Source organism: Oxyura jamaicensis, chromosome 1, assembly GCF_011077185.1.
Source record: "Oxyura jamaicensis isolate SHBP4307 breed ruddy duck chromosome 1, BPBGC_Ojam_1.0, whole genome shotgun sequence".
Taxonomy (NCBI): domain Eukaryota; kingdom Metazoa; phylum Chordata; class Aves; order Anseriformes; family Anatidae; genus Oxyura; species Oxyura jamaicensis.
Window position 1 is genome coordinate 181,257,942 of NC_048893.1, and position 27,116 is coordinate 181,285,057.

The 27,116-nt window shown below is 39.1% G+C and overlaps 1 protein-coding gene across 4 annotated transcripts in view; it reads left to right on the top strand.

Moving 5' to 3' along the window:
- The window catches only part of STARD13 (StAR related lipid transfer domain containing 13), a 295,349-nt gene that overhangs the window by 98,783 nt on the left and 169,450 nt on the right, over positions 1-27,116 (top strand). For all 4 annotated transcript variants that reach the window (XM_035324523.1, XM_035324532.1, XM_035324539.1 and 1 more), the window contains one exon: positions 26,083-26,116. In XM_035324523.1, coding sequence (XP_035180414.1) covers positions 26,083-26,116 — 34 coding nt within the window. The remainder of the gene's footprint in view (positions 1-26,082; positions 26,117-27,116) is intronic.

Below are 27,116 nucleotides of genomic sequence, written 5' to 3' on the forward strand. Positions count from 1 at the left end.
TTCCTTTCCTTTCCTTTCCTTTCCTTTCCTTTCCTTTCCTTTCCTTTTCTTTTCAGCAGCCGCAGTTTAGTGTTGCCAGCCTGCCAAAATAATGAGACTTGCAGACTGGCAAAGACAGCTGCTTAATAATGTACATCCTATATTGTCTGGTGTCCCAACAAACTTTCCAGGATATCTACTTGTTTTTCAAATAATTGACATGCAACTTCTATCTGGGGCATAATCTGAGGTTCTTAAAGCCACAAAAAAATGTCATGTGCTCTTTATTATGATCTCAGTCTTTGAGAGGTAAAGACTTTTACTGTGAAGATAATAAATATAAACCTTGAGGCCTAAACCGCTTGACTTCTAAGCTGTGTTTGTGCATCTTGCAAGAGGACAAAGAGATTCAGACATTTACAACAAAATTAACCAGCATTAATAGTTATTTTAGAATTCAGATTCAATGATTTAGTGCTTTTTCTGTGTTTCCCTGGCAAATTTCCAAAATTCAACCGCATTGCCAACTTCAGTGACCGTACCTACTTGTTGGCTTCTACCTACACCAGCCCAGCCCTTGGCTCTGCGCTGGTTTGAGATGACTCCATGTGACATCATTCCTAATTAAGTTTGAATACAGCGCTATGTTTGAGAGCCAGAGGAAGTACAGGAAGGAAGCTGAGTGTCAGTGAGTCATGTCGTATGAATGCGTGGCAAGCAGTTATTGATAACATACAGCCAAACCACATTGTTGATTTTGGAAGATTTGGCATGGGAACTAAAAGCAGCATCCTGACCTCAGTTGTGATTTGTTTGTATTTGGATTTCCAATAATGCCATTTTTTTATTTTTATTTTTATTTTCTTTTATTTTTTTTTAAATAGTTACTTCTTTTCAGATGCTCTGTCTTTACTTATCTCACAGTTCTTGCTAGAATAAGGACCCAGAGGGACTTTAATGTTTAATCTGTGTGAACAAGGCATCAGCATTTTTCTGAAGACTGTCTCCCATTTTCTGTGTGAAGGAAAAATGTCTCTTTAGTGGCAGGCACCCTGCCTTGTAATTTCCGTTGTGTGAGCTTGGACATCTGTGTGATTGTCCTCTGGGAACAGTTGCAGCTTGACACACATGCATCTAGTCTAGCTATTTTTAATCACTGCTTTTCAAGTGTCTGTAGTGAGTTTGGTGACATGAATGGGAATAGTGTTTTCCAAATTTTAGTCCTTTGGTATTTGCTTTTTGTAGTCCCTCAACCCCACTAAAATCTCAAAATATCATAAAGGTTAATCACTTCCAACTGTACAGGAAACTTCATTATAAGGCTTGAAAATATTACAGGGCCCACAGAATTTGAATCTAGCCATACATATAGGAGTATACTGGGAACTAGATAGTCCTTAAGCTTTTTTAAAAGTTATTTTGAAAGTAAAATATGATCTTCTATGTATTTTGGCTTAATTTATAGGAAAGGTGCTAGTTCTGTACTAGCAACAGTTACTATGAGAGTGGATCATCTTGCTGGGGACTTATCCTGGTACATTTTTCATTTCATTCCCCAGAACAAAACTGATCCCAGGTAACAATCTTTTTTTCCAGGAACTTTACTATTTCTGTCACAATTCCAGGGATTGTACCTTTACTGCTTACCTTACTGTAAGGAAAACTTCTGTGCCACATCTCCCGTTGTCAGAGTGTTAAGTGGTTGTAAAACAAGACATGAGGAGTGTGTGATCCATGTCAGGCCCCAGATCTCTGACTCCTATTCCAATCAGTGTAAGACACTTGAAAAAGCACAGCACAGTACCTGGAGTAATGAAACAGTATTTTAAGCAAGGTTGCAGTTGTAAGATTCAAGGATAGTGTAAATATCCTTTTATTTTTCAAGCCATGAAGAATACCTTATATTACAGGTTTATTTAAAGCTGTTTATTTGAAGTTTAACAGAATAAAATAGAAAAAAAAGGCTTCAGATGATTCCTGTAAACTTGATACTTCATTTTTTGGCCACAGTGTAGGATCAAGTAGATCTGTCACTTTTGAGAAATGTTTCTGTACTCTGTTCTTCAAGACTACTGGTGATGAAGACCCCACAATTCCACTGTGCAAGCAGTACTTTACTATATTTCAGCATTAGAAAGTTTTAAAGTGTAATCTGACGTTTTCTTGCACGCTAAATTCATTTCCTCTTCTCCTCTTCAGATGTGGAAAAAAGATTATATTCTTTCTCTTTATGGCATATGTTTGAAAACTGCTCTCATGTTTCAACCTACTCTTTCTAAATTAATAATCCCATTTCCATAAAATTTTCCTTGCAACTCACATTTTCTAGATCCCTGGTCATTTTTGTCTCTCTCTCCTCTGGTTCGTACTCTTTCTGACATGTGTTACCCAACACTGAATGCTTCAGGTGTTTGCAGTTCCAAAGGAATCACACCGAAGTTCATGGAGCTCTGTCTGATGCTGCAGACTGGTTACTTACAAAACCAGTCCCTCTGGACTCAGCAGAGCCACTGACCTACATGCTTCTCATCGTGAGAAAGGAGTGCAGCCTTGCCACTCGGATCTCCCAGATGTCACTGCAGAGATCGTTTTCCTCATCCATCACTTCAACCATATTTTTGCATTCCTCAAGCCATGCCTCCTTTGTCTACTTTATCAAACATAAGGTCTCTATTTTTTTTGTTTCTTAGCATGCTCTGGCTCCTTCCATCTCTCCATTCCCAAATCTCCTAATTCCCAGATTTAAGGAAGATCCTTTGTGATCCTTTCCTTTGTTGGAATGTCAGGCATCTTTTGTGTTTCATAGGATAGGTACTGAACACATTCATTTTGCTTATACTTAATATATACTTAAATAAAAGTACTGGCAAATGTGAATGAGGTTTTCAAGAAGGATGGACTTATGCAGAGCCCACTGTCCATAGTGTGAAGAGCCAAATATTTCAGAGACAACTCTCATGTATTTTTTCCAGTCCATAGAATTCTGCTTGAATAGTATTTCCACAGGAGAACAAGGTGAGCCAAGGCCCGGTCATTACAGATGTTTTTCCATGTAATTGAGTGGTTCAAGAAAACGTTATGAAAGATTATCTTGGCAAAAGATGTAAATGTGAAGAGCAGCTGGAAATCCCATGAAGAACCTGCTCATCTATAAATTAATACACACCTCTGGGGATACTGACAATTTATCTTGGAAGTGAAATGGTTGAGAAGAGATCTTGGCATTCAATCAGCAAGAGATAGAACATTCATAAAAGCAGAACTGTATTTATGACATAGTAGAGTGGTTAATTGCTTGGGGATGTATTTTTATTAATATGAGAACAAGCATCTATTTCTGATGTGTGTGTTTTAAAAAAAAAAAAAAAAAAAATCTCTCTCTCCATTCCAATCTCTCTCCATTCCAATTGGAGAGAGAGAAATCTTCCTTTGCTAGCTTATCAGAAGATCATAGCTTTTACCACAAGAGCTCAATACAACATTTTTGCAGTTTTGTTGGGTGCTTCGTTGTACAAATGGTTTTCTCACAGCCCTTCTCCTCCACCACCTTAATTTTACAGCCTAATGAAAACAAGATGCAGCAAACTGTAGCTGAGCTGGGATCAGAAGAGCAGTTTTAGAGGGGTAATAGCTGAGTACATAGCTTAGCAGCTACATAACTGGAAGGAAGATGTAAATGTTTCTCATTTATATATGCATCTATATGTACACATGTAGATATAAAGTAAGAAATGGTAAACATGGCATTGATAACAAAGGTGTGTGTAATCCGACAAGTAGAAAACTAATTGTGTTTATATAGTTCAATTAAAAGTAGATTTGTTGGAAGCAGAAAGCATGAACTGAAAGTAAGCAGACCTGGAATGCACTGAGCAGAAAATCCCTTCAGATTCTGTCAGTGGTACCCCTTCGAAATTAATACCCATCTCTGTGTCCCTTCTCTTCTTCCTTTCCACAGCCAGGCCCAGCCCCTCACCACCTATCTGCTGCAGATCCCATCTCTGCAGGAGGGATGCAGTAGGTCAGAAAACTTACTTTCAGCACCAAATTAGGGCTTAGTACTCTAATTCTTATTTTTGTATCACACTGCCAAAATCAAAGAGCTAGTCTGACTGCTTTGTATTTCCTTTCTCACCTGTCCTTAGGTCTGGTCTTTTTCATTTATGTTACCTATTTCTGGTGATGGTAGTTTGTTGATCTTAGATTTATGTTGTCTTTTTTTTTTTTTTTTAATGGGCAAGTCATGATTTTGTTCACTGTTGTGTCTTTCCATGATGAGCTTTGTGCATTTAAGTTTTGCAATATTTTTGTTTGTTTGTAAAAGCACTTTTTTATGTAAAACCACCTTTTTCTTTTTTTTTTTTTCTGAATGAGATAAGCAACCTTTCCAAGTGTTCAGGCTTGTACCTAGGAAAGGAGCACCAGAGGGAGCACTACAATTTTCTCATAAATAGATCCCTTTTTTCTACCTCAGATCCTAGGCTGTGGCTCCAGATCCATACAGAATTCTGATCCGGACTGTGATTCTGAATCCTTCATCAAAGGCAAAGATGCATCTGATTCCAAACCTGCAGCCCAGCTCCTTTTCTGCAGCCTCAGGGAGACAGAAAAGGGTAGCCTAGATTTCACTCTTTCACTCCTCTGGTATCTAGTGGCATTTCCAGCAGTCCATTTTGTACCTGAGAGGAATATCATCTATCCCTACATCTGCTGTTCTGCTTGAATAGCCCGGGGCCTTTCTAGAGTTACTGGAGTTGTTCTGTGAAAGCCCTCCTGAGGTCTTCTGGGACAGTATCCCAGGTCGGATTGATATTCTGCATCTGCCTGCTCTGACCTACACAATGATGCTGATGGATAAGACTATTTCTGTTACTTCATTTGCTTTAGCAAGCTCTGGCTTAAGTGCAGCTTCTACTATGTGTAATATCAGATGCTGCCAAATGTGACTCACATTTTCTCTTCGTTCCCCTCTACAGCAGCTTCTCCAATTGCTGCTGCAACTTCTCAGCATGAGGAATGATCTTATTTTTTAATAAACAAACAAACAAATTGGCAAGAACTCCAGACATCTAGATGCTTGGGATAAAAGGCTATACTCATTAGCATTTCTTCAACAGAGAATAGCAAATTCCCAAGCCGTGCTGTCTGGGACAGAATTCATACCCTATGAAACTGTATTGCTCTGGAGAGGATGGAAGAGATTACCTCTCCAAGAATAAAAAGCTCTTCCAGATTTGCCTCGCAGGCTGTCCTGGATGCATGCCACACTATAACACAATAGTTTAATGCTTTCCTTTCTTTTAAGGAAAGACTACAGTCTTAGGACTGCTCTGTAGGATTTAGTTTATCATAAGGTATGGATACTATTGTTTTCTGGACAAGATTATTTGAGAAGCTAAGAGGACAACCATTGCCACAAACTGCTTGCCCACGTTTCTTTACCGCATGTACAGTCTCCAGTTCAGCCTCTTTGAAGGTCTGCTGGAAAGATCCAAACCTCATTCTTCCCTCTCCCCTTCTCCCAGAGGGGCCAGGCTGTCTGGTATGACACTACCTGAACAGGACACGTGTTGTGTAATTCCAGAATTATGCAGTGGGGAGGACTAAGTCTCTGTTTCAGTTGCGAACAAAGAGGGATGGAGGCCCTGGCCAGTCCTTCCTTTTCATCCCCAGCCCTCACACAGTTAATTCCTGGAACTCAGAACCCACTGCACAGCCTGAAGGCAAGCTGCTTCTGGTCTGCTTGGAAGAAGTACAGATGTAGCTGTGCAGTAAAAAGCCTTCAAAGTACCTGCTGGTCTCTTCTTTACCACAAGGATGGTGCAAGTTACACTAGCGCAATTCCCTTAAGCTGTATCCAGCACCAGCTATTTAATTCGTCACCTCTCTCCTCTCAGGAAAGCTCTGGAAGTATAAGCAGGTGAGCTAAACTCTTTCAGACTGGCTAGAGACTGGTGGAAAATCGAAGATGACGTCCTGAGTTTGCTTTGGATCCATGAGAAATAACAGGAAATACCAGCTTTTCTGCTCCAGAGCCAGTCTGTTTCCAGGCTCCCAGTTCCTTCTGTCTTTGTCAGACCACCTTGCTTTGCTATCCTGTTTCTTAGAGACCTCAGAAAGCTAAAGCAAGGCAATATGAGTGTGATTAGGGTAGCCTGGCATGGTCCCATAAAATTCAGGTTGGCAGCTACACCCAAACCATTTCCCTCTGCATGTTATCTTCCGAGCAAGGGAAGTGGCTGTGAGGAGAATTCCATCGTGGCTGGGCTATGAATTTTGAGAGGGGCCCATAAATCTAACAGCAGTTCTTTTAACCATTTTTTTTTTCATCTTCCCTTTCCAGTTAAGTCTGCCTACATGATCATTTCTTTGTCCTGTATTCCATTCTTGTTAAAGCTCCAATAGAAATTTTAACACTACACCCATCCCAAAAAATAAAGCAGGGAGTAGGGGGTGCAAGTTTGGGAAGAAATCAGTAATTCAGGCTATCTCATGATTTTGGTCTCTAGCTTGACTTCATTGCTCATCCCAGTGTCCTGAACTGATCTGACAGCAATTGTGGGAACGTACTTGCACATTGGTGTTTTATTAGGCCTTGAGATCTGATATCAAGTTGGCAGCTTTGCCCATTTCTGCAGTCAGGCTTGGCTCTATTTCCACCCCGAAGCAATTTTAAATATTCCATCTCAGAGGCTGGTGTTGCTGATAACTGAACAGAGCACTTTTTGTAGCACTTGATTTGATTTCTGTACTTAAGGTTGTTTTCTTTCCTCTCAAATGATTGTACTCAACTGCTGATAAAATTCCTTTTCCTCAATCTTTAATTAATGAGTAACGTGGGCTGTGCTGGGCTGTGAGGAGGTAATTCAAAGTATTATATTTTAGCATGAAGTGAAGTGAATCTATTTGCACAAAATTATGTGAAAGGAATACACTTCCAAGTAACCATGCTCTTGAAATATGCTGTTCTGCTTCCATTAGTTTGATCTGCATCCTTACTAATTATGATTTCGTGTTGACTTAAGAGGACCTGCTTCTCAACACACAGACGTGGGTCCTGAGTACGACACTTTCTGAATGCAAAGATCCATCCCTGCTGATGATCCGCCAGAGTACTATTACGAGTTTTCTCATAAGTGGCAGAAGCACGGCGTTATTTAGTTTGCTTTAAAGAGAAACCGCATGTGAAGTAGAAGATAAAGAACTTGCATAGACGTTGCCAAAAAAAGAAATTCATTAAAATGAACAAGAAAAGTAGGTCAAATTTTAGCCTAACTACGTTCAAGTTGTTCCTTTTAAATACAAAGAGAGCAGAGAAAACAGGCAGATGGGAGTACAGAAAAGGGAAATAAGCCAAAGTGATTAGCCTGGTGACCTTTCCTTGTTTCTGGTGGGTTTTGTATGTATGTGCACTGTGCCATTGTTTTTCATGAATAAAATTAACATATTCAATTTATATCCTAAAAGAATTCTAAATTCATTAATTTACTCACCACTGCAATTCCAATTTATGATGCAAGTTTTCACTTTTCAAGTTATTTGCTGTACTTATTTTCTATATTTTGCATATTTATGTGTTCACATTGAAGATAAACAACATGGAGAATAATTGTTTTTAAAAATAGCATTAAGACTAATTAAGAAAAGAAAATAGCTGAGAACAATGTCATTCTCCTGGGTTTTTGTTCCTATGCCATTATTAAACAATTGAACATTGAGCCACTCAGTAACAGATTAGCTTATTCATCAGCTTTCTAAGAGCTAAATTTCAATGGATTTCTCTCTTTCTTATATTCTTTCAAATGATTTATATAAAGGAAGGTTTTCACTATGTTGGTAAGGGTTTCCCAAGAAGTTTCTAACTAATGCTTAGTTAAACAAATTGAGTAGAAATTTATACTGTAATTAGTTTGATGAGTGGATTGTATTGCACAGCCCAGATTATCTGGAGTTTTCTACTAAGGAAAGCAAAAAAATGAAAAATATGAAGGTAAAAAAAAATTAAGGAGCTTCACTCATGGCTATTATTACTTTAAAACATAATTAAAGATATTTTAATATATCTTCTAGTGTTACGTTTAACTTCTCTTTCAATGTTTGCTAGCCATTTGGGGGGGCTAGATGTTTGAAGGGTTATAGAACTTGCCATTTGGATGAGACCCACTGTGTCTTTTTTCAGAAAGTGGCTAGAAACAGAAATTTCAAGGCATGGCAATACTCTGATAGCCCAACTTAGATGGAATAAGCTGCTTATAATTTGTGTCTCATCCTTCACCTAAAGAACTTGGCTTCTCTGTGGAGATGGGGTTATTCAGATCATTTCCAAAATGCAGTGGTTGGAAAAATATTAAATCAGAATATTTCTAATATCCAAAAAGCTATCTAAGATCTTTGGCCTATTGCTAAGCTCTAGCTCTCAAAACCTTCTATAGGAATGTATGCCATGATATGATTTCCTGTTTTGTGAAAAAGCTGTTTCCTATTACCATTTTTATTTTTATGTCCTTGTTCTAGAGTTAAATAAGACAGAGTCCTTGATATGCTTTTTATTGTTTATGTGCTTTTGAACATCTCCCATGCTGTTAATTTCCTTCCAGACCATCCCTTTCTTTTCAAGCTCTCTTCATAGCTTTTGACAAGACTCAGGGGTGCCTCTGTGGCTCCCCTCCAAGACTGTGGTTCTGCATTTGAGTGAGATAACCAATGTCTCCACAATGTCATACCTGACACTGCACACTAATTCATAGAAAAATATTGTCGTATTACCACTGTCATTTTCCTTTCCACACTGTGTGTATCCTTTGGCTAGAGGCTATAGAGTGCCCACAAGAACCCTTCTGACAGCAAATCTTGGAGGACTGGAGGGGAGGAGTAGCGGTATGTGTCAGGAGGGTGGCATCTCGGGGGGCAGTATCTGAGGAGCAGGGGCCACTTTGCATTTCTCAACATTTTCTCTGTAACTCACCCGTTGAGAATTCAGTGAATATGTTTCTAGGGGTTAGCTCTGCTATCTAAGTCAAATGCTAAGTTTCAGCCTGTTGGAAATATAAGCGTTTTGAAAAACTCACACAAACATCTACTGTGTGCTTGGAGGCAGCTTTGATACCAAACATATGTCTTTAATTGAGATGTATTTACACTGAAGAAAGCAACTTGGCATCAGCAGCTTTGTCTATTAGCATCTACTTTCGAATAGTCTTCTAGCTCATTCACACTTCGTGTGAGGCTGTTAAGTGTATTGTTTTTTCAGACTTCTCAGATTTGTCTGTTTTTTATTTTGTGAGATGACCGATACCCCATAGAGAATGACTGGCTCAATTGTAAATATTTGCATTGTAGACACCTATTACTATACAAAATGAATCCCACCATGCAGCTTAGTGTTAGACTAACTGAAAGTTTGTTTTCTTCCACATACTAAAATGTAGCACCTTGATGATTGGTAATATCAAAGCATTTATTTTCAATCAAATATAAAAATTAATCATCTATTTCTAAGATCAGATTGTTGTTTTTTACATATACTGTTTTTAGCTGTCCTTATTAATGACCAAAATGTTGAAATGGGATTTCTACTTTTTTTTTTTTTTTTTTTTTCTCATTTCAGTTTCATTTATCCTATTCTGTTCTTGAACTGAATCTCATCCATGGAATTAGCCACTGCTGTGCTTTAGCCACTGTTTATGACACTCTTCTGCTCATACAGACTGCAGAAGAGGTGCCACTGCTGATAAAAGAGTTCAGGATATCAGGAGATGTCCCTTCACAATGCAGTCTTTCAGGTGACCTGCCCTTTATGTTATGAGCTGCCTTTAAAATTTTATCTGTTTAGTTAACTGCTCATAAACAGTGTTACTTGTTACACCTGATATATCAGCTCCAAAATAAAAAAATGCAAAATGGTATCTGCAATTAGGAGTGTTGATTTTTTTTTTTTCCAGAATGAAACAAAGTAAATAAATTTTAGCAGTAAATAGCTCTAACAGCTTAGGCTGTTTTGTTAATTCCAATTATACTTATTTCTCCTCTGGCATTAATAGCATCTTCCATAGTGTTACTGCATCAATATTGTGTTTATAGAACTTCTCCAGCAGAGCTAATTGATTCTGAAATGCCCAGTGTTTCTGGTTTACTAATTGTTTCCCCTGCAAAACCGTTAAGGTGGCTGTGCTTTTTATTACAACCATGTCAGCATCTCAGAACAAATTGAGGAGACTCTCAGGAGAAAAATATTTAGCTGCATAATGTAGGTTGTTAGATAAAGACAGTGATGAGGATAGCGCTGTTAAATACCTACTCTCTAATTAGGTTCTCTCTGCAAAATGAGAAGTACATGAAAATACGAAAATGATTACAGTTATTACAGGAAGGTAAAAGTTTAATGTTCATTGTTACTACTAATAAGTAAGCTTTCTGACAAAGCAAGATCCTTAGACTTGACCTTTCTCTTTGGCTTGCTAGAAGCAACTTAAGGACAAACAACAGATATGTCTTCTCAGGGAAAGAGTTTCTCTCTTTCTAAGTATACCTTTATCTTCAAAATACATAAATTAGAACCACAGATTGTATCCATTGCAGTGACAGTGCTTAGACACTGCACAGTACCTTTAATATAACCTGTTCTCCAAGTTAACATTATACTTACATTAGAATATCTCCAGAGTAATAATGCTAAAAATAAGCTTTGAAAACATATTTTTGAAAAAACTTTCCAACTTTGCTTATGTTTTAGAACAATGATGTTAAATTATATCTATTACCAAATTCATAAATCTTTCAAAATAAACACATGCATGTGTCATGTTACATGGATGACTGATCTTTATTATTCTGCTGACAGTAACTATGTCACATCCCTTTTATTAAACTATCCCATGCTTGTTTAACTCTTATGCCCAAGATCTAAAAATTATAATGTGTGGCATAGCAACTAAAACCACCTTTCAGGCAGGTAACTGAGAGGTGTAACTGATTTCTGTTGCAGTATTGCAAAAAATCTTAGACTAGGCAACAACTAACGAAATGAAGTCAACGATAGTCACTGATGGCACTGTTTAACATCTGCAGGCTAGTAGAGCCTTCCTATATTGACCTTTTCCTTTATGTTTCCTAGTTTTTACTTGCAATGCCAGAAGAACAAGGTCTGTAATTGTAATTAAATCAATCTGACAATGAGTCACACTCTGGCAGCTAAAGAGGAATCAGGAGAAAAATAATCTAATCTTAAACATGAATGGTATTCGCTGGAGCGAAGGGAGAAAGGGAGGGTGTATGTAATTTTTTTTTAAAGGGAATGTAAAACTTGCCAGGAATTCATTACATTATTATTTTTATTTTTTTTTTTTCATAATCTTTTGCTTTATGATCTAGAATGGCTGCTGAAACAGCGTATCTTGGGAAATTAGTGCCATACTGAAGTCACACATAAATATGTATTTCCCTGTGTATGCAAAATAGCAGATTTCAGTTTTTAATTACAAGCATTGTTAAAGGCAGAAAAAAAATGGCAGGAAAAGACCACCTCTTTTTGCATCCATTATCCGCTGGCACCAGTTCAGAAATTTCAAGGATCTGTAGTGGCACCTGAGCATCCTGTTGAGTTACTGGTTATAGCTACAGTTCTTGAGAGCCATCCGTATAGCTACTAACCTGGTGTAGGAATCTGCAGATGGCTAGTCTGAAATGCACTGAGGGTTTCTGAGCTCCTGTTCCTCTCTGGAGCTTGTGTGCCTGCCTACACATTTTATTTCCCTATCCACTTGAGATCTTTTGAGAGCAGGCACCCAACTGAGCAATGCTGTTTCCTTCACAGTTACATGTCAGATGTCATCTGTGCTGAAGCACCTAGAATGAAAGTCTCATTTAGGCTGTAAGGCCTCTGAGCCAAGGATCAGCTTTTCATCCTGTACATATGCATAGTTTTTCACCTAGTTTTTCATATACTGTGAGTGCCTGTACAAGAGTGATCTCATTCCTGGTTGCGTCTCGAACATATGCAAGTAGTAAAAAAAGGTAACACTATGTTAGTGGTAAGATGCTCCGTTCTCATGCTGATGTCTTAAATTTGTGCTTTAAGGTCATCTGAAAAAAAAAGCTCTCAATAGGTAATCAAAAATACCATGACTGTCAAAAAGTTCATGGATAATATACTGCAAAATCACAATGCAGGGTCAAAAACTTTAAAGCTAGTAGAGATATGAGGGATGGATACATTCAGGTACCAAATGTGGAACAACTCTTGTGTACATGGTAATTTGAGTCTCTTTTTCTTTCCTCCAGAACAGTCTAAGTTAACAGTCAGCCTAGAATTGTCATTTGCCTGAATGTTGACTAAAACCAAAGTGTTCTTGCCAGAACGCTACTTAGTGTTGAACAAACTCAGTGTGCTTAAGATTAGATTTAAACTATATGAGATTTAATGTAGAGTGAAGGTGAATATTGCAATACGTAGTAGAGAAAATGGAACAAGAAGTTAGATTGTTTCCTACAAAGAGTCTTAAGAATGTTTAGCATGAAGACTGGAGGAACTCCAGGTAGTGTATCATGATAGTAAGTATGTCCAGTGCTTGGTCCCTGATGGGGCTTGCATAACTATGTGTTCAGACTAAAGAGTTATAAAGATTTTGAAATGTAAAAAAGTCAGTGAAATAATGATAATACCTTACATTCACAGTCAAATTAATTCTTAGGTAAGGCCTTTCCTCCCTTCTTAAATCATCTGACCTGAATTACATCTTCTCATTCTTTTATGGTGTATATGATAAGGCAACTTGGCACAGTGCATGGTTGTTACACTTGATGAGCTAAAACATGCTGTTGTGAAGTACATCCTTGTCTCTGATATTCTGTGGTTGTATTTGGTTTAGTGTAAACACTTAGCTATTTAAATTAATGTTTTAATTTAATGTCTCTTTCCATCAACAGTAAAAAATTAATAGGTATTTGTAGTGACAGATGGGCTTTAAAGACAGCCTAGAAGTACTGGAGGGCCCTGAATGTGAAATTGCAACTGGCTGTTAAGATAACTATTGTCATAAGTAATGAAACATTTGAGCTTAAATAATAAGCCGATCAAAATTCTAGGCATTCTATAATTAATTCACAGCTGGTCTCTTGCAGCTCATTGTAAGCTTTTAATTATCTGATGGTCTCCTTCAAGCTCTTATGAGTGTGGAAGGTCCCAGATGAAGTCAAGTCCTAACCACTGGTCTTGAGGTACAGTTAGTCCAAGGAGAAGGACCTCAGATCTTTTTCTTCAGAAGTCAAGTGGCCAGTGGCAACGGAGAATCTAGCCTTTAAAATTTAATTGCATGAAGCTCATGCCTCAGTAGCTAAACAGCTACTGATAATTATTAGTTAAAGGTTGTGTCCTAATGCATCTGCACTATGGACATATCCTCAGCTGTGTGTCAGTATGAATTGGAGCGCAGAAAGCAGGATGACCGTAATGTGGCATCTCTCTTTCTTGTCATGTTGTTACCCCATGAAGTACTATAAGATTGCTCCAACTTCTGAGATTTCTAGGAAATCTGCCTAGGACATACCACAGCTGAGAATCCAACCTGCAAAAATTTGCTCTGATAATTCACTTCTCTTGTCTGCCATTTTTGCTAGCAGAGCTGTCCTCCAGGCCCTTTCTTGGAAAGACATTTAGGTCCTGTGACAGAATAATTGGGTTTGTTACATTTTTTTCTTTATTTTATTTTATTTTATTTTATTTCATTTTATTTTATTTTATTTTATTTTATTTTATTTTATTTTATTTTATATATTCTTATTCTTCAAAAGCTACCTAAATCTTGGTAGAACTTCTTCTACTTTCTTGGTTTAATTACGTGACAAAGGGAAGCATGATTTGATGCCAGGTGTTTTCCACCATCTACCATAAAAGCATACTAATGCTCAGGCAATTTAAGAACATGCACATGTGGTTGTTTCACATGACTGTCTCTGTAACTTTGGTTATCTTGGTTATAACCAAACTGCTTCCCAGCAGGTCTCATTATTCACGTTAAGTTTCTGGTGTGAAGTCCTGCAGCTTCTGCCCTGCCCATGCGTCCAGGTGCCAATGACAATGATCGTTCTCTGTACATTATGGAAGTCCCCAAGAAGTGTGTGGATCTAGTTATCTTACAGCCATGAAACTTTGGGAGAGCCATCATCACCCTCCCAAGAACATGAAAAATAACAATTACTAATTAAACATAAGTCTTCATGCTGAAACAGAATTGAAGCTGTAAAGGAAGAGAGGCATCTCAGCATCCAGTGCTCTAGCTCTTCTATCACCAAAATTGTTGACCTGTATGCATTTTTACAATATTTCAGAAACCCAGCCAGAGAATGTAGGAAGCTGAGATTCCTTTCTTACATTAATTACTAGTTTTAGCCCACTGAGAAGGCCTCTAAAAGTATTTCATTATTAACTAATGCTTTCTGAAACATTAGAATACACGAATTAAAACTTACTTTTTAATACAGCAATAACAAGTTCCCAAGTTCCAATGTTGTGTTGTGAGTTAGTATTTTTTCACTCATTATGGTTTAGTGAGTAAAATTATGCAGAGGATAGTTAGGGAACTGTAGACACATCCTTTATTGTAGAGTTTTTCCATTTTCGGCATTGACGGCAATAATTTTCACTTTAAAAGTTCATTCTTGCTGGACTTACTTTCAGTTCATATAAATCAGACCTAGCTTGATTTAAGGCCAGCTGAAGCAATGGTGATTTTCGTCAAATCAGTGCTTCTCAAAAGATGAATAGTGCCTTAAATCTATCTGTAAAAACAAATTTCAAGCCCTGGCCATTTACTTGAATTATAAAACAGAAAGCAGAAGGATGATATTTGTCTCACAGTGATTAAGGACAAGCAGATATGCAAGGTGTTACAAAAATACTCATCAATTCTGTCGGTGTTTAGTTGTATCCCATGATACGCATGTGAGCAGTATAAGAATTATGTGAGAAATACTATCATATATGTTAGGCAATGCTATGAAATATTTCATCTTATTTTAATGGTCTTAAATTTGCCTAATGCCACTTTCTTGTAATTTAATAGTATTAAATTCAGTTCAAAGATGGTACTGAGCTACCCAGAACAGTAATTGTGAGAAGATTGTGGAGCTATCCACTAAAGGATCCTCAAAGGAAGACAAATGAAATGTATGTCTGCAATGCAGAGAAGCATAAAAGCTGTTCATCATATGGGAGCAAAAAGTACAGAGATAGTTCTGTGAATATATTTGTTTTGGCTGTCCATGACAGCTGAGGAATAATACATGCCAATTTTGAAACCCCTCTGTGGGAGTATAATTATTTTATCCTATTTCAAGAAGAAAAGCATGTCCTTTTTGCTTTAAAATATCTCAAGTATCTAGTATATATATTCAACCGACTTTGAAGCTGCTTTAGGCTATGCAGGAATGTTTGTGTGAGCAAGAGAGATGGAGAATTCAAGCCAGTCCGTAACAAATCTCTTCTGTAGGAATAGAAGAATGCATGCAGGCAGCTGAGTATCTCATTATGATTTTTGTCCATATTTTTAAAAATGGTATGATGCAGAAAAGTCAAGTTGTTAGTGCTTCTGTGCAGACATTTTATGTTGTCTATATGACAAAAAAGGATAAATGATAAAAAGTGGTTATCACTGCAGATACCCTAACAACTTTTATCTCTGGCTTTAAGTTAGTCTGTGGACATGGATGTTAGTAGTGACATGGATGCAGAAGTTAGAGATCAAAGATATTAAGGGTTTGGTTTGGACAGCACTTATCCAAGTGATGCTGTAGGAGCAGTGATGCTCATGGCTAGCTGAAGAAGATCTGTTCTTTCATTCAGCCAGTGCTGCACTGAGCTGCTGGAAGTCACAGAGGAAGCCATCAGCCCCTTTGGTATATGGGCACACCAATCTCGGTTCTCTGAGCAATTTTTGAACCTGAGAAATCTTTGAAGGGAAAAAATCAGAAGAGGGATGACTCAGTGGCACAGTCATACAGTGCAGGTAGTTATTTGGAGGGGGTGATTACGGCTTATGCCTAATGTGTGGTAGGGGGCTCCCAGGTCCAGTCTCACTCCTCCTGAGCTGAGTCAAACACGACCCGACACCACAGCTAGTGTATAAAAATAATTTATTTTTGGTGGGTATAAGTGATACCCTCAGCATGAAAATACTCAGCTCTGTACTTTGTGTTCAGGAATGGTCAACTCCATCCGTAAATTCTGCACCAATTCCTGGATATGGACAAAGGCTGTGACTCAGTAATGGGTTTAAGTGTATGTATTAAGCATGTCTAGTCTTAATCATTTCAAACCGTGCATGTGCTTGGGTCCTTTGCTGCATTTCAGCCTTCGCGCTTGGTTCACGTGCATAAGAGGTTCTTGACTCCTAATGCAGCACAAATTCACACAACTTTTCTTGACATAGGGATGCTGTCCTGCGTAATCTTAACAGGCAAAGCATGAGATGAGGCACACAGAGCTCTGACGTTGTTTAGATATATATGTGTTAATAGTCTGAATTACACTTGGGCATTTGCTGACAGCAAAGGATACAGTGAAGTGAGGGGAATTTATACCTTTCTATGAAAATATTAACATGAAGTTTGGTGTCTTTTGTCTGTAAGGGTTGAAGAGTTCATTTTGAAAATAAGCAGTGTAAATTGGTATATATCACAGGTAAGTGTTCTTTTTCTTATGGACTACAGCTGAATTTGCAATGGAGTGGTATTTCTGAAATCCTGTGAGTTTAGTGCCATGGTAGATGGCATCGCCTGATGCTGGTGATACTGAACAACACAGTGATCTTTCTTTCTTAGAAAGGGGGAGCTGTGAAGCGTCCCACAGGGAAAGCATGTCATTTCCATGGTAAAAGAAGGCAAGGGAAAGATTTTTCTTTAAATATAGCATAAATGCAAACTGATAAACAGAGAGAACCAGAGAGGCAATCAAAGAAAATTGATCAGATGTCGAAAGGGATTTACAGAGGTTTCCAATACAAAGATGTCATATAAAATTGAAAACGGATAAAGTAGTTACAAGATCATCAGTTACAAACAAATTGGCATCTCTGCTCCTCCCCAAGGCATCAGCCTTTGCTGTCACCCTACAAGAAGCAGAGATGCTACCTAACTTTTCCCTGAGCAGGTTCTCAGGAAGAGTGCTTCTGCTGTGCACAATTTCTGTAGTTTTCAGTAACTCTTTTCAAGCTTTATTCTTCAATTTGCCCTGTTTATTCTTCTACAGAAAACTATTAAATAAACATGTTTTAGTTTTGTTTTTCCTCACAAACCATAAAAAGTTACCCAAGATTTTTACTGATTGCTAATATATCAGTTTACTAGAAAAAGAGCATTTTTGTTTGAGGTTATATTACAAGATAAATTTTATTGACTGTCAGGGAGAATACCTGATACCCAGCTAGAGCTCACCCATCATCAACCATTTCTGTGGACACTTGATAGTGAAAACAAACAAGCTGTTGCTAATGGCAGTCTGAAGTTCATTCCCAGCTATGTTCTGCTCTGGACCAAGCTAAAAGAACAACACAACTCTAGCCAGAGCTGACATGGCTTGGTTTTAATTTTCTACCGTGGATTACTGCTAACTGCTGTTGGCTTTAAAAGTCATTCATTTCCCATAGCAGGATGGCAGAGTCCCCAGATTTCATTCCTCTCTTTGTTGTTTGGTGACCTCTTGTACCTTTTCCACTTCATTTTATCTTTAAAATAGATACAGCACTTCTTCCTACTTAAGAGGGTAAAAATGATAGCAATGCATGAGTCATTGTATTGTTCCAGGATTGTGAAAAAAAACAGGGACTGCTCTCACTTCTCGCTTTTGTCCATCTCTGTTCGGCAGTCACTGCTCTCCTTTTTGTCTTCCTCCCACCTCTGCCCCATCTCATTTCCACCTGCCCCCCACCCATATATTGTGACAACTGACATGTTATCTCCAGTTTTTATTAATCTCTTTGTTTATACAGAAGCATAGCAGAACATCTTCACAGGGGACTGAGCATTAATTGATATTTGCACAGTTCTGTGCATGTTGATGTGAGCCCTGCTGCAGTGTCAAGAGCTCAAAATAGCCAAGAGCTCCTGGGACTTGCCAAATGTAAAAACATTATAAATGGGATTTTTTTTTTTCTTTTTTGCCTTATTATCAGAAGCAAATTTGCTGAAACGTGGTGGAACTGTATCCTGTAAGGAAGTGATCACAGAGGGTGGGGAGTGGGAATTAAGGAGGATGAGCTGAACCTTCAGACCAAACTTTGATACCTGTTCCCTAAAATGTTTCCTTGGCCAGCAGCTTGGCATCACCTGCACCTGCTTTGCTCTTGACTTCTCATACAAACTTTGTAAGAACACACCACTGCCAGATTCGATTTTAATTAGGGTTTACAATATCAACTACTATAAAATCCTATTTAAAAGCAAAAAAAGTGGAAAGTGTTATGAGAGCTTGAGTAAGTGAAAGAGAGAGGGGTACATCGCCGCATCGTGCTGGGTGGCACCAGATCAGTTTGTTGCTCTGTTCACCTCGAAGGGAAGAGCAGCATCTGTTTCTGCAGTGGGGCATCTGTGTTCTTGTCTCTCAGGTCTCTTCTCTCTCCAGCTGGCCACAAAGGGCACGATAATGACAACAGAGAAGCTGCTGTCACAGCTTGCTTCGTTAACAACTTGAACTTCCATGGGTATAATTTAGAATCCCTGAAAATTAAAGAAAATGAGTGTGGATACGTTACAGTAAAGTGACTTTCTGAAATTTTAAGTACCCACATTTCTGAAAAATATTTAACTGATCAGAGCCATTTTAAAAATTAATTCCAGGCCTTCAAAATCAGAAATATCATAAAATCTTTGAAGGTGAAGGAGGTTTCTGACCTTATAAAACTTTAGGGTCCTTTTCTTCTGGTTACAAGTAAAGACATTGGCAGAAACAATTTTTCTGTTCTGTGAAATGTTTTGTCAGCTGGCAAATTTTCCTTATCTGCTTCAAGATCACCGCCAAGACCAGATAAAAATGGTTTGGTGAGTTTCTTATCTAATATAGTATAGTTACTTCAATTTTCAAGTAAGTATCTTAAACACAAAAAGTCATTTTATTTGTATGATCAAAATGAAATATTTCAGTAATATCAGTAATATGTTTTTGATTTGTTAATTTAATTTCTCTGTTGAAAAGTTGTGTTGATTGGGTTGGTATTTTGAAATGAAACAAAATGTGGAAAAATCCCTCAATAACTGCAGTCTCCAGCTTACTTATTCTACTGATTCTGATCATTTACACTCATCCTGTTCCCGGGTTTGTTGATCTGTTGCAAACCACAGCAACATTTTGTTCCCACAGTGCAGGTGGTGGGATCTGAACATACCTGTACATGTTTTAGGGCATTGTCAGCAGCAAAGAGAATCAGCTCAGCAAAGAGGCTTTTCAGTATTCCTTACACAACAGAAAATACTTTGTTTTCCAATTCCAGCTATTCATACTCAGGCCAGATGTAGAAGACCAGATAGTTCACTCTTCAGGTCTGCTTCTTCAGACTGCCTGTTTGCAAGGTCACTCAGTCATCAGCCCAGATAGGGCAGAGCCGGAGCTGGGAAGGATAATGGCTAAAACCACCTCCACAGACCACTTCAGAACAGCAAAAAGTGCCTTGTTGTCCTTTAGAGAAAATCACAGGAGAGGCAAAGGCAATGTGGAATGATGACAGCAGAAAAATGATGTTACAGAGTATTAAACAACACGCTCACAAAGCAAAGCATCAGGCCAAGGAAATGGTAGTTATAACAGAGGTTTCCTGATGAAAGCAATGACTTAAACAGCAGAAGGTGTTTGTTTGTTTTGCTTTTTCCCTAAAGTTTATGTTCTGCTGCTTTCGTTTCCCAGCCACCAGATGAGTGCCAGTGCTGGCCAGCTGAGCCACATGGGGGAATGAGATCTTCTAATCTGGTGGCAAACTCAGCAGCTCGGCTGAGTTAATATGGTAAAAAAAATACTGTAAAACCACAACCTAACACTTACTTCAGGCGAGTGCACCCATGCGTTGGAGCTGAATCCCCTACAACAAAAATCTATGTACTGTCTGTTACTATAATGCATTTTTAAAGTATGATAAGTGACAGTTAATACAACAAATGCTCTTTTACTAGTTTTTTTGTGTGTTTGTTTTTTTCTGATTTCACTTTTAACATTGTCAAAATGTTACAGGCTTTAATGCCCTGCTCCACTTATTGTGAACCTTCTTCTTTAACAAGATATTAAGAAGTTTTCACTCTGAAATACTTTTCAGCCATTTTTTCTGTTCGATCAAAGCTTTCAAAATTACCACAACATGAAATGCCAATTTACTTCTCAGACCTTTATCAATTCTACATGCACAGAATAGGTACAAAATTGTAGCAAACAGATTAAAAAAAAAAAAAAAAAATCAATAAATCTTTATATCAGTGCTTCTCAGACCAACACTGATCTTTGTGTATAATTTGAAGGAATAACATAAAATACATTTTAAAAGCAAGCCTTATTTTGCCAACTAAAACATTAAAGTAGGGAAAATAATGTTCAAATGTTCATTAGCTGTTCTTTAAAGCAGTACACCGTGACTAATTTTGCTCTTATAGCTGCAGGGAACATTTGCAGTATTTCATTTTTTTAGAGTCCACCTCACCGTATTAAGTCTGGGGTTTTCAAAAGACATTTCAGTGTCCTCTGAGCTCTTTTGGGTGTTCAGTGCTTAAATCCCTTAGGCTCATTTTTAAAATATTGTCATGAAATATTTGAATTCTAGTTTCTTGGGATGTGATTAAAAGGTTCTGTATGCTAGATCCTCAGAGAAAATGGGGAAAGGACAATCTATATACTTTTATCAGGTTAAGGCAAAGAAATAAATTAGAATCTCTAAATTAGACTATTTCCATATCAGCTACAGAGAGACCCAGTTTATTTTATTTACGTTCCATTCTTGACAGCCACTTGAAAATGTACATGTTCTCAGGGAAACAAGGTGAACTGACAGAGTTTTAAAATGTATGTGAAAACACCATCTGCAATTCTACAGAATTGGACTCGTTTATTAAGTTAGGTTGGTTTTTGATAACACATTAGGGTGCAGGTTAGTTGCATTGAGACAGCAGCAAACATCTCAGTGAGTTATGCTAGAAAAGGGAAGAAGCCTTAGAAATCCTTTCCAACTGCATCAGGTTTTACAAACCTTTGCTTACAGCTGTAGATAACAGGCCAAATCTATGCTTTGCTGGGGTACACATACCCATTAATTTCAAGTAAGCAGGCTGATAACGTATTGGGAGCACGTGCATTTTTGCAGTAACTGGAACAATTATTAATTGTATTTCCCATATTTTACAACTTCAAATATATATGTATTTATATATATATTATATATTTTTTATAGCTCCCTTATATTGGAGGCTACCTGAAGTAGCCACCTGTCACCGTGACAGTTGTATAACCTAACGTAAGGAAAATATTTTTCAAGTTAGCAGAGTTGTTTGAGGTTGGTATGTACAAGAGAGCATGCTAAGGGGCCCTGCAGAGCAGACTGAGCACGTCTGTACCATGCAGCTCTTGGCCCTAGGTCTCCACTGTCTTCTTTGTGGTCTGCTGTGGTCCTGTGACACAGAGTATTTTGCAGATGTGATCTTTTGTACCTGCAGTAAAAGTGGCAAGAAACAGAGCAGCATCTACCTCCATTCTGCCATTTGGGAGTGCTCCCAAATCTCTTGAATGATGCAGAGGTTTAATTTGTAGACAGTCAGCTGGAGCAGTTCAAAACAGTGAGGGGTGACCCAGCTGTTTTGCAGTGTGGATGATCAAGGGCTCAGTGTGCATAAATTCAGCCTTGGTCTTCAGCCCAGCAAGGCTCCCTTGTCCAGTCCCGTAACAAACAGCCATGCTGACACTGACATTCATGTGAGGAGCAAGACTGCCTTGATCAGTGCTGTGCAACTTCTTAATGTCTTACACTGTCATAAAATACCGTGATAAAAACCTCCTCAGAACAATGAATTCTTCACAACATTTTCTTATTGTTAGTGTTGAAGAGTCTTGAGAGGGGACCTAGACCCAAGTTTTCCCACTTGTGAATGAGCAAGTGAACTTGTTCAACTAGACTGGAGAGCTGTTTACATTTTCCTTCCTTCCTTCCTTCCTTCCTTCCTTCCTTCCTTCCTTCCTTCCTTCCTTCCTTCCTTCCTTCCTTCCTTCCTCCCTTCCACCCTCCCTCCCTCCCTTCCTCCCTTCCTCCCTTCCTCCCTTCCTTCCTCTTTCTTTTCTTTTTCTTTTTCTTTCTTTCTCTCTGTGACCCATTTAGTATGAATAGTTGCTGTGCAATAGCACAGCTTCAATTAAATAAATCTGTTGTGATGCAGCAGGTGTGAGTTTGAATCCCTACCCAGAAGATGTCTTCCCCATCCCAGGGGGTTTCTCTAATGCTCAGGCTATATCATTAAACATCATATCTAGGAGCATCACCATAGTGGCTGCATTTTAAAAGCGCCTGTTTGTCAGCTGCTGAAGATACAGCATCAGCACCCAAACCCAGCGGAGGTTTCAAGACTGTACCAACGACGGTGCCAAATCTCTGAGGGAAATCAGACTTCTGACTCAGCGCTCTCAGCAGCGTTTCCTATGGGATAACTTCAGCATTGCCGTTATCCCCAGCGTGCTAATGTTGTCTAGGGAACATATAAACATAATTCAGGCTGCTGATTTCATTGCTGGGGCCAGGCAACTTCAAGCTGCAGCCTGCAGTGCGGAGTGCCATGGTATGAGTGCCCCTTTTGGGCTGTAGAGTTTTATTTTCAAGTGGTATCTGGGATTTTCTTTTATTCCATTGACACTTTTCTGGAAGGGTCTAATAAAGCTGCTAATCAGATGATTGAGTTTTGCATGGTGATTTCTGGTTTAATTCTTTGCAATTGCCTATATGTAGCTTTAATGAAAGCCCAGCAGATTATTAAATTGGTAGCATTAAGAACTAGCAGGATTTCCAGTCGTTATTGTTTGCAGGACTTTTCCCAGCTCAAAGTGCTTTTCTCCTCTATCAGTTCATCAGTAAGAAGTCATATGGATTTACCATTTTTCTCCTCTGAAGGAAGCGGTGTGTCTCGGGGTCTTTTCCCCACAGTGCATAAACCGGCAGAATTCAAGGTCTCTTTGTGAACAGCAGATGTCAAGCAGTCTTGTCAAAATGCCAGCGTTCATTTGATAGCAGTGTATTTTTGATATCATACCTGTGTTGAATAAATCTGTTTTTTTATTAAACATCTGGAAGAGTAATTTGAATGCTGAAGAGATACACTAATTACTTTTTTTTCTTTTCTTTTCTGGAGGGTGTGATTTGCTGAGAGTGAGTAACTATGGTTTGACAGGTACTCTGAAATATCAGTGGCAGATTTAGGCATGTGCTGAAATGTTTATGTTTAGAGCAGAAAAGAGCTAATAACTAATAAGTGTTGATAGGGAAGAAAGAAGTAAAAGGCTTGGATATAAAACTGTCTTTTTTATGCTATATGAAGTTATGGGATTGGCTGGTACTGCAGAATAACAGTGCTGTTGCAAATTAAAGTGGTTTTGAAGTTGTTAAAGTCAACCGTTCTGTATTCATCTTTTGTGTCAGGAAAAGGCTTTTATGTGACAATAAGCTTACAAGGACATTATTAAATCATTCAGCCCACTTGTTTGATGAATTCCATGCCCCGATCACTTACAACCATGAACGATTATGTATACATCAGAGAGACAATTCTTTGATGAGTGTGTTTATTTGGCTTGTTGATGTTATAATACAGGTGTTTTGCTTCTACCTTCACTTCCACTTTAGGCAAAGAGTTCGGTTTCGATGAAAAGTACATTTAATAGCAGAGACTCTGAAGGCAGCATCAGTGAGGCCGTATGGCACCGGCTCATCCCTGAGGGCAGCTGTCCAAGAGCTGCCTTGCTCTGAGCAGGGCTGCTCCAAACGGTCTGGAACAAAGGCAGGGACTGAGATGCTAAAGTCATAGGGACAAACCCAGGTATGGTGCTTTGGCCCCATCAACCTCCTCTTTATATTTAGTGGTGTAGATAAGCCCCCTGAGCTTCTCTTCACTGCAGGTTGTCCCTTCTGCTAGCTGCCCCACAGCCGAGGGCTGCCTGATTCACACGGCTGGCTCATCCTGCTCTCATATTAATGCACAGGCAGGTCGGGTACCTCTGCTCACGTAGGTAAATTTGGGGTGACCCCGCTCAGACAGAACTGCTGAGGGGGGAGAACTGGACCCACTATCCATCTAATACGTTCCTGCTTTCTGGTTGACATGCTTAAAGAAACAAAACACGGTTGTATCAGCATAGTGTATTTGTCTTTAGCTTCTGTTTGACACTTCCACTTGCAAAATTGCTACAGCTGGAGCTGTAAGCAAATGATTTCTTTATTATTCATAGCAGCAGGTGCTGCAGCAGCCTTTTGGCTAGAGTTGTACTCGCTTGGTCCATGGTTTCTATATATTTGATTAGATGGTGCCGTGCTGCTCAGATGGGATGCTAGTACTTCAATAAATGTATTTTGTTACACAATCAGTTATATAGTGCATTATCATTATTATTTCCGTAAATCACTTTTAGTTGGCAGCTCTCTGTTGCCACTTGGGATTGTTCCAGCAACAATTTGCATCTTTTTTTCAATGGCATCCTAAAAAGATTTGGAAGTTAATATAGCATGGGTTTGATTGTATAATAACCAGTGCCCTTGTGGTTACACTAGAATACAGAAAACAGCTATCCAAGCAGAACTGACATATGTATCGTGCTTCACATGCTGTTTATGTCTTCTTCAAGAAATGTTTATCCCAAAGTGACACCTTTAGAAGTGACCACCTCACGTGGTCTCTGCTGGCTGAAGGGCAGGCTGCTGCTGCTCCTGCAGACCTTCCACCTGAGTAAGAGGCTTTTCCACAAATAAATTGCTTTGCAGAGGGGAAAACAACTGCAGCCTGCTCCACCTAGTCTAGCTGTGCTTTTCCCATTGCTGAGTGATGCTCTAACAATTCTGTTCCATGCTTAGAGAAAGAATTTTCCAATATCTCAGTAAAATTCTTCACTAAAATAACGGTAAAAAAAAATAAATAAATAAACATGTTTTTATAGACATTTCTATTAAGGCTGCGGAGGCAATGTTTGCTGTAGAGATACTGGAGCACTTAGTGCATCAGGCAGAAATGTGCAGATGGTTGTCCATATGGGCACAAACCTATAGCAAGCACAGGGAGCGTGTCACTGCGAGACAGAGGAGTGGCTGCTGGTTCAGCTGGCTGCAGACTGGGCAGCTCCCACCTGTACGTTCACTGGTATCAGCTCAGCCTTCTCTTTATCTACAAAAATAAAAATTAAAAAAGATTGGGTGTGGTTTCTCACATTGTAGTAGTTTCAGTTGCAGGCTGCTTTCCTCAGAGAGGTGTTAGATCTATCCTATGCAAGGTGGGCAGGTGATACACATTTAATCACCAGCTTACAGAGTGAGAACAACCTGATTTGGGCACTGGAGGCTGTTACAGAGGAAATTAATGGACCAAGAGGTGCATCCAAGTATGACGTTAATGGGACCGCTTCCATTTGCCATGGCAAACCCAGAGCAGGGCGCTGAAAAATATGAAGAATGCAACGTTGAAAGTCAGTTTGGCCACATCCCGCAGACCTTCTCCCAGGGACCTTCTCCCTGTCACGGATGAAGTACCATCACTGCACCACTCAGTGCTGCCATCACCACAGCGTGCTCATTTCCCACTGCTGTACAGCTGCCTCGCAGGCAGCCTGCACCATGACCTGCTTTGGTGTGCTGGATCTTGCGTGTCCTTGCTTGTGTCATGGGCGGCTCACTGCCTGCAAGACAGGGGAGTGGGCGCCAGGCTGTCCTTAGCAAGCAAAGCTAGGTGTTCCCCGCGATTCTTGTGGATGAGCTCTGGGTCTGATGACTTTTGTAAGGCAGAGATACTGTGTAGGAACTGCATGTATTGTCCTGAAATGTGCAGCTTATTTGAAAAAAAAAAATAATAATAAATAATAATCCATGGTTATAAAACAAAAAAATAATTTATTTCTTGCAGGTGCTGTTTCAGAAGCTGTCTAAGGAAAAGGCAGGTAAGACACTGCATTGCTTCTTGAATGTTTCTCAATGGATTGTGCAGACGTATGCATTGATGGAGGACCTGAAGGAATTGCTGATATTCTGAGTTATTTTGTGCAGTTGCTGTGATTACTTGCATGAGTTCATGAAGCAGGGCTGTAGGATTTGCTCGGTTCTTAAGAAAGCTGATAATTCAGCAGCTTTGGACTTAGACCTTGAGACACCAACTCTGAAACAACAAGGACACCATGAAGTATTTGTTCTTGGTGTCAGAGAGGAACAAAAGGGCTTGCCACAGCACTGAAAGGTTTACGGTGCATCGAGGTGAGGTGTGTGTAAGTGCATCCTCTGGCATACTGCTGGCACAGCAGCCCAGCCTGGTGACAGTGGCTCACTTTGCAAAGTAATGTAAAACGTAAATGTAAATAAATGTAAACACCCCCCGGGCCTTGTCCCCAGGGGCAAAGTCAGGATGCGTCATTCATCAGCATGAGCTCACTCGCAGCTGGTGGAGCTGACGATGTTAACAGCATCGGTGTGTTTGACTGTCACGGGGAAATGATTTATTTACAGCTGACGTTCTGCGAGGATCAGGGCAATCGGCAGAGCTGAAGGAATGCATGCACAGACGCTACTTGGTTTATGATGCCAGAAGCTCAGGAAAGGTTTGGGTAGACAGTGATGCGCACAGAGGTCCTGATTCAGCAAGCCACTTAACACGCAATTAAAGCTGCAATTGACAAATCCAATTCATTGCGAGGGGGAGTAAGCAACTGCTTGAATGATTTGCTCAATTGAGGGTAAATGTCCTTATTAAATTGTAATGAAGCACAATTAGGAACTTAGCGAAAAGAAACTGCTTCCCAGAATGGGAGGTTACTGGAATTTAATAACAGCCCCACAGCTCTGCAAGAAGAAATGTCCCCAAAGTCTAAGGGAATCCTCATTCCCACAAAAGCTTTTGCCAGCTAGCACCATTTAAATAAATCATAAAACAGCTGACCTCTGGAGCTC